Source organism: Microtus ochrogaster, chromosome 18 (assembly GCF_000317375.1).
Source record: "Microtus ochrogaster isolate Prairie Vole_2 chromosome 18, MicOch1.0, whole genome shotgun sequence".
NCBI classification, from domain to species: Eukaryota; Metazoa; Chordata; class Mammalia; order Rodentia; family Cricetidae; genus Microtus; species Microtus ochrogaster.
This window is the reverse complement of record NC_022020.1, coordinates 6,700,774-6,709,002: the sequence shown is the minus strand read 5'-3', so window position 1 is coordinate 6,709,002 and position 8,229 is coordinate 6,700,774. Positions and strand designations below refer to the sequence as shown.

The 8,229-nt window shown below is 45.3% G+C and overlaps 1 protein-coding gene across 3 annotated transcripts in view; it reads left to right on the top strand.

Annotated features, from left to right (window-relative positions):
• Osbpl1a (oxysterol binding protein like 1A) overlaps positions 1-8,143 on the top strand; it is a 196,079-nt gene extending 187,936 nt beyond the window's left edge. For all 3 annotated transcript variants that reach the window (XM_005355774.3, XM_026783540.1, XM_005355775.3), the window contains 4 exons: positions 3,422-3,538; positions 4,002-4,125; positions 5,608-5,698; positions 7,106-8,143. In XM_005355774.3, the coding sequence (XP_005355831.1) occupies positions 3,422-3,538; positions 4,002-4,125; positions 5,608-5,698; positions 7,106-7,208 (435 nt within the window). In that variant the 3' untranslated portion in view covers positions 7,209-8,143. The remainder of the gene's footprint in view (positions 1-3,421; positions 3,539-4,001; positions 4,126-5,607; positions 5,699-7,105) is intronic.
• The last annotated feature ends 86 nt before the right edge of the window (positions 8,144-8,229 follow it).

Genomic DNA, 8,229 nt, shown 5'->3' with positions numbered 1-8,229 from the left:
GGCGTTCTCAATCGCTGTATCACTGCTGTTGGTGCCGTCAGCTCAGGCGTTCTCAATCGCTGTATCACTGCTGTTGGTGCCGTCAGCTCAGGCTGTTGTCCTTCCGCTGTTCTCTTCACGCTGAACCTTATTTGTGGGACATTCTCATCCCAGTCACCGATAAGAACGAGGCTGCTGCCTGGCTACAGGCGTGCTTTAGTGTTCTGCTGACTTGTGTCTGCTTCCTGCAGTCAGAGTTGCTATGAGCCGATGGGGACAGGAAATGCCCCTTTGGAGCCTGGCCAGGACAAGTGGGGACTCTGGGTTAGAAGCAATCTCTCATTTGTGAGCAGTGCGCGCTCACATCATTTGTACCCTTGACCTCTGGATGACACCTCTAAAACGGTGTCTGAACAGCACCTCTTTGCTAGGTGAATGGAGGTGTTTGCTTGCCTTCGTGAAGGTCTCAGAGCAGTCTATGCTCTAGGTGAGATTAATGACGTCCTCTTTGCTCCAGGAATGCCCCTGTCTACCAGCCAAGCATTGTCTGATGGCTCAGTAAATGTGAACGTGCCGGCTGAGTCCTGACCCCCAGACTCACACCTATCAAGTCATAAAGCTGGGCCTTGTGGATGTTTCTTTCTTTTAAAAACTTCTTTTCATTAGGATACTAAGTGATGGGTTTTCTTTTGACATCTGTGTACATACACTTGCTCATATTTACTGTCTCATCACCCTCTCTCCTTCCTTGCTCTCTTCTTGCCCTTCCTCCTAAATACTCACTTCTACTCTTCTGGTGTGCATGTGTGTGTAGCCTAGACCGTCCACATGAGAGACCGTGTGCTAGCTGTCAAAGTCCGGCTTATTTCATTACACATGATCACCTCACCTTTGTTTGTCTCCTCATTAACTCTTACGTATACAGAGGTTTGTCTCAGAGGCTGGTAGCACATTTATTCACTGTAACTTTGTAATTAGGAGCTAGCCTTGGGCTTGAGGGACATTTTAACCATTGGAGCACACAGCTCTGGTAAGCTCTAGGTTCCCTCAGCTGTTTGTGCATAACTCCTCCTATTCCTGCCTACATGCACCTCTGGGGGGTCCACCCACCGCCCTTTGCAGGATACCTCAGTGGAATGAAGAAGGAAATGTCCCAGAGCCCCAAGTCACTGACCCAGACTGCGTGGCCACAGCTCCGCTAAGAGAAGGAACTTGGCAGAACAACTTCCTGAGTACACTTGTCATCCAGCCCTCTTACATAGTGTGGACAGCAAAGGACTCTGGCCAAACTCCAGAAACTACTCTTATATTCTGTTCTTTATGGAAAAGCAGCCTTTCCCTCGAGCTCTCCCCCTGGTCCACCTTCCCCTGCCCAGGTGCAGCCTGTCCTGTCACTGTCGCTGTTCCTGCGTACACTCCATGCTCTCAGGCAGCCTTTGTTGGTACCGTTCCTCCCCTGCTGTTGGCTCCACTGTGTATTTCCTGAACGTGCCTCAACCAGAAGCTGTAGTTTTGTTAGCTGATGTGGAGGATCTCCCTGAAATTTCTAAATCTCTGAGTTCTTTGTGTTCTCCATTGTGATACTTGTTGGGTCCAGGGAGGTCGTGCAAAGATGGGGACAGACCACCAAAGTCTAATAAATAAGAAGCAAACTTTATTCCACAAAACTAGATTCCAGGAAAATCAGAAGCAAACTTAAAAATTAAAAAATAAACACTGCAGGGCACAGAAGCGCATTAGCTAGCTGAGACCATAGCCAGAGATGTTGTTTGTTAGGCTGTGGCAAAAGGCCAGTTTCTGAACCCATCTTTTTATAATAGGGGCACAAGCATTAGGTCTGTCTGAACAAAGGAATTTTTATAATCTTGCCCCGACCCGTGGGTTAGTCAACGGAGACCCTAAGGAGGGGAGTGAGTTCTAACATCCATGGGTAACTATGTAGCTATCAAGAAATATGTTTCAGAGAAGATTACAGCTAAAGTCACTAATTGCAAGAAAACAGGTGTCTTTAGCAATTAGTCAGAAAAGGGACTGTTAGTAATACCAGAAGGTTAATAAATTAGAATTAATTGGTTCTTAGGCTGGGAACTTAGAAGATAGCAGAAAGCTTTTCACACTATCTCAAGGTAAAACTCAGAAACAGACTGCCATACTTTACAACCTCCATTGTCAGAGCTCATTAGTTAGATGGTGTTTGTACCTTGTCCACTGTCTGTCCTGGTACCTCCAGGCAGTGTATACTGGAGCCCCATGCCTCCCCTTTGATGGCACCAGTTTCCCATAACGGAGACAGTACCTAACCCAGAGGTCACGTATCTCCGTCTTCTAGAGGTTAACTCAGTTCATATCTGTCGTTCATCAAGGATGGCCAGGACACTACTCTCAGTCTGCAGAGAGAAGCTCCGGTCTTGTAAATAAAACAGCCAGTTGAAAATGAAATGACCTAGGCTGATGGAGGCTTCTTAAGTGTCTGAGAAAATAGCTCGCTGTGAATACTTGATCCTTGATCTGCTGAGGAAGCTGCTGACAGTCTGCTCTCATTCCCCTGGACTTATAACTTTATATTTCTTTATTTCTACATTCTTATTTCTAGAATCTACATTTTTATTTTCTTATTCTTGGACTCTTCAATACTAACAGCTTCCCTAGTTCAAATCAGCGGAGACTAAACATACAGAGTGAGGAGCTCTGGTTCACGGGAGGCAGGCCTAGGAAACCACTGAGGAGCGTAGCTAAGTGGCCCTGTATGTAGTGTTTTGTTCTCACAGCTGTGCGTGCATCGACTTTTGCCTCTCTCCAGTGCAAATGTGTTCAAATGCATTTCAAACTTCTGCAGGAAATACTTGTCATTTGTGTTTAAAAGACTAGAATCTTTAGTGCTCTAGTAAAGAAGGATCGTGGCAACAAGGCCTTGAATGCAAATACAGTAATTAGGATAAGGCTGAGAGTCATGGACACCCAGCGCTTGTCATCCATGACAGAAGGGACAAACAGCACTCAGCAGCCCTGCAGTCCGTCTCTTGCTTCACCAGTGTTTGGATAAGCAGCTGTGACTACCTTGTTGTGTGTGCTTTGCTGCTTTACTCCTTTCTGCTCTGGCCCCCATTCCTCAGTTACTCAGGCTAGCCTGAGGCTATCAGCTGCCTTGCTGATTTGCATCCAGGGGCTTGTGGGTGGTGCTCTGGGGAGCCAGGAATGCTCTTTCCACTCTAGTGCAGGTGTGATCAACCGCCAATATAGGGCCCCTAGGAGCTAATGACACCTGAAGCTGAGCCCTTGCAGATCCTCATGCCCTGGGCTGGGGCCTGCACATGCCCTGGCCTGTTTGACCTCCTGGGAAGCTGCTTTGTGACAAGGAGTCTCAGCTCCACTGTGTGTGCTGAGACCTTGTTCAGTCTTCAGAACTCATAGTTGATGTTTAAAGCTTTGCCTGGCCTTCTAGACAAGTTCATCCGAGGAGTCTGATGAAATGCCGGTGCCAGATTCTGAGAGTGTCTTCATTATCCCTGGAAGTGTGCTCCTGTGGAGGATAGCCCCACGGCCTCCCAACTCCGCTCAGGTGAGTCCGGTCCCATTTACAGTAACTAGTTGACATCCAGCATGGTGTCCTTTCTCAGTCAGCAGAGCCTTAGTCCTTTTAATTTGTCTGCTGCCACCGCCCATATGTCTACGTCACATTCCCTTCTGTCAAGCTGGCAGGTGTGCTGGATGGCACTTCACTGAGGGTCTCTCTAACAGAGAGGAGGTAAGACAGACTGATGCTACAAGTGGAGACCCTCCAGCCCCAGCAGGACGTGACTTTATTGACGGAAGCAGAAGGGATGTGTGCATGCTACCCTGTGAGGTCTGCTGGGAGCTGAATGTCTGCGTAATAGTGCAGATGGAGGCTTAAGCCATGTCCTCTCAGAAAGGCTGACCGTACTGTGGCCCTGGGAGGTATCACTGCCAGATTAGATGCCTTCTTTCAGGGCTTCCTGCCTGGTCTTGGTAGGTGTTTTCTTGATTGCTTGTTTATGTTTCAGATGTATAATTTTACCAGCTTCGCAATGGTTTTGAATGAAGTAGACAAGGAGATGGAGAGTGTGATTCCCAAGACAGACTGTAGGCTGCGGCCTGACATCAGAGCCATGGAGAATGGAGAGATCGGTAAGGAGCCTGCCCTCAGGGCGGAGCTTCTGGCTCCCTTCATCCTGGTCTCTGCTAGCATCATTGCAGTACTCAGAGTTTTAGCTCCTTTTATGTTAAAATCCAGCAACTTTGGTTTTGAATTTGAAAATCTGAGCTCAGCCTTGCTTAAACTCAAACTCATTGTTTGAAAGGTGCTCCGGATGGAGTCCACTAGCGTGTGGCTAGCGAAGACTTGGCTGCTCTGAACTGTAGTCTGCAGACTTCACTATGTCTTTCAAAGTACAGCCTCTGAGCCTCGTAAGAGTGCGGCTTCCTCCTCACTGACACATAAAGTGTGAAACTTCTAATGACTTGGTCAATATCAAAAAGGGACAGTTTCCCCTCCTGGGAAAGCTGCTTCCGTGAGGAAGAGATTGCAGCTGGTGTTAGCATGTGCTGGTCAGCCTCGACAGTGTGAGTGCTGAAGCTGTTCAATTACTTAGGAATAGACTGAAGGAAATCTCTGAGGTCTCACTCAGAATTTTCAATAATCTCACTTTTATTCAGTTTTTCTACTAAGTTTTTATGGAAGCATTTTAACCTAACATTTGTGGCCATAATAATATGATGTTGTTTCTGGTAGAAGCAGAAGCTGCTGGGTGGCATTTGATCAAAGCATATTATACACATGTATGAAATTCTTACACAGTGAAAGATGAAAAAACAAAGAACAAAAGGAAATGGCTGTCAGTAATTCTTTTGTCTAACTTGAGTTGGTTCTGACGGTCAGTCCTAGGGCTTCATACACACTAGGTACATACACTGCTGGAAGAGACCTCCAGCTCTCTGCTTTACCTTTTGAGAAAGGGTTTTATATAAGTTGCTCAAGCTGGCCTTGAACTTAGGATCCTCCGAATTTTCAAATATCTAAGATTCCAGACTGTAGTAATTTGAGCGGCGGGGCTGCGTCCCCAGCACCCCAGCTGCTTGGCTAGATTATGCCCTGAAATAATTACACAGACACTGTATTCTTTTAATCACTGCTTGGCCCATTTCTATCTAGCCTCTTCTAGGCTAACTCTCGCACCTGGACTAGCCCATCTCTAATAATCTGCTGTAGCCCACAAGGTGGCTTACCAGGGAGATTCTAGCCTACGTCCATCGTGGGTCAGAGCTTCATCGCGTGTGCCTCAGAGAGCAGAGCTCTTGCATCCGCCCTGGAGATGGGAGCATGGCATCTCTGCTCCAGAGCACAGAGCTGTCGAGTCTGAGCTCACTTCCTCTTCCTCCCAGCATTCTGTTCTGTTTACTCCTCCCACCTATGTTTTAACCTATCAGGGCAAGCAGCTTCCTTATTTAATCAACCAATGACCTTCCTCCATCACCAGACATGTGCCACCATGTAATACACTAGTGTGCATATAATAAAGGCCCACATGGACAGTGATGTCTGTAGTTACTGCTCTTAGTGCCATGCCCGGCATTCTCAGCATAATGTGCTTTTCACTGGCCTTATTGTAGATCAAGCTAGTGAAGAAAAGAAACGGCTTGAGGAAAAACAAAGAGCAGCCCGCAAAAACAGGTCCAAGTCAGAAGAGGACTGGAAGACAAGGTGCGTGCCTATTCTGTGTGGCTTTGCCATCTTGTAGGCTGCTGTGTGTGAATGACAGGGATATCAGACACTGAAGACAGAGTAAGGGTCCATAGCCCTGCTCATCTGCTCCAAGCCTCAGAGGAGTACAGTATTCTAAAGTGTTAAAACCAAGAGTTGTGTTTGTGACAGGAGAAACGGCTTGAGGCATTATGGTTATAATGTTCTTCCACAGTCATTACAGGGGAGATTAGTTTAGCAAATTTATTTTTATTCCTTACCCAACATTCTTTCAATATTGAAAAGGCAAAGTACAATCCAGAGTTAGATTTGAACATGAAAATACACATTTTTTGTTCACATCTATGAGTAAATTACAGGATCATTCATATGTGCATATATAATGCATCATTAATTTAGGTAGTTCCTTTTCTAAACACAAGGGGTTAGACATGATGGAATTAGGGTTTAGAAAAAGCAATATTGTGGACAGTATCAAATATCTGACTTTTGACTGGGCTAAGAGTTGCTGGGTAGTCTCCTGTTTTATTCGAGTCCCTTGTAACTGCTGCTCCATGACTCACTTAAATGTCAAAGCCAACATGGGCATAATTTTGCAAGCATTCCAGTAGACATGATAGTTGTTTTGCATCTTACAAAAGAATCTACAAATGCTTTGACAGCTTCTACCCCAAGTGTTTGGATTTACTCACATAATAGTTTTTGCCAAAGAATTAGTGAAGGATGTGTGGGTGTCAGGCACAGGCAAATGGCTGCTGTGGCTGAGTAAAGGGACAGGAGCTCGGCACTCCTCCCTTCCTTCCTGGGTGTACCCCAGGTCCCTGAACTCTGAACTACAGTGTGAAAGCTGCTCCAACATGCTGGGCTGCTGTGCATTGCTGTACCTGGGGTGGATGCTACATTTTTTGAGAGACAGGGAAATGATTGAGGCAGCTCACTGGATTAGGACAGCTTAAAATGAAAGCTAGCTCAGGAATCCAAATTGAGACCCCGTGAAGTCTGGACTGGGTTGGTCTCACTGGGTGTTTGTAGCATAGCGGAGGAGGGAGCCATAGCCTTTGCATCTACCAGCCAGTGGAGCTGCTCTGATAGTCAGCTCACCTGTAAAACAGAGGGAGCATATGAACTCCGCAAGCACTGCCTGCTGCATGTATGTGTTCCCGATGGTGTCACAGAAGGCAGCCTCGAGGGTGACAAGTAGGACAACCCACTGCCAACTGCTGTGGACCGTAGCAACCTTTGCCTGAAGATGACCCTTTTGGGATAGTGTGGACATATATTCTCTGACTAGAAACACTGACTGAGGAAATACATGACACACAGGACCAACTACTAGAAGTTAAACAACAGTGTTCTGTGGGTTCTGAGTCATTTGCTCTCTGAATTTTATCTTTTCTCATTGGACAGGTGGTTCCATCAAGGTCCTAACCCCTACAATGGAGCACAGGACTGGATTTACTCTGGCAACTACTGGGACAGAAACTACTTCAATTTGCCTGATATTTATTAAAGTGCAGAGAAGTCAAGGTGTTTGGCTAATCAACATAAGTCTTAAGCTTAAGTTTTTAAATTTTCCCTTGGTTTCTACTCCTAAATTTTCATTTCATCCCACAAGGTAGGGTGTGGTCGCATTGGTGAAGGTCCTAGGGAAAGTGAGGCCCTTGGCTTCCTGCCTGCGTCCTTGGAGTACTGTTTATGTACACCAAGCAGCTGCTGGAGGTGCTGTGTAGTCTAACATTCAGCTTTATGGGATTCTGTAGTGATCCAAAAATCAAGTTGTCAATATTTTTATGCTATTATGCTTGAGTAGCTTAGGTATAGCTTTGAAATGTTTAACATTCTTCTGTACAATGTTATGTGCTCAAATGTAAAGGTTGTCATTTTGTAAAAACTAAGTTGGTAAGATGACCTTTCAGGGAAATTAGTCCTCTCAATTTTACATTGCCACCTCCAAAATGGAGTAGAGGGGTGGGACAGACTCGGGAATTCCTGACTTGAAAATTCTAAACTGGAAAGGTATTTCCTTATCTTAGCACTCTGAATTTCCTTCCACACTCTGGGATCACTCTCATTAGAATTTACACAGATAAATTTTATGTTTGAACTGAAAATCACAAAAATGCCCTAGAAATAGATTTTAATCAATACCTAATGACAAACCTTCAAGCTTCAACTTCCAGTGGCAGATGCCACAGAGAAATCAAGCTGCACTCGTGTATTATAATCTGTGTAAGAGGAGGCCTTGTGCATTTTGAGTTTGCAAGGTACTGGAGACCTACTGTACAGTAGCTTTGCCCCTTTAATTGGGGTAATCTCATAGTATTTATCCAACCAAATCCCAGACTGAGATACTTGCCCTAGAGGGCCTAGGTAGCTTCCAGTAAGTTACTTTAATTGTATTAAAGTTAACAAGTGTTATAATGATGCTAAATAAAAGCTTTAGAATATTAAAAATGTGTGAATGCTTTCAGAATTTCAGCTGATATTGTAACCTAACACTCAAAAGATGTCTGTCTCTAGGGCCAGAGAGA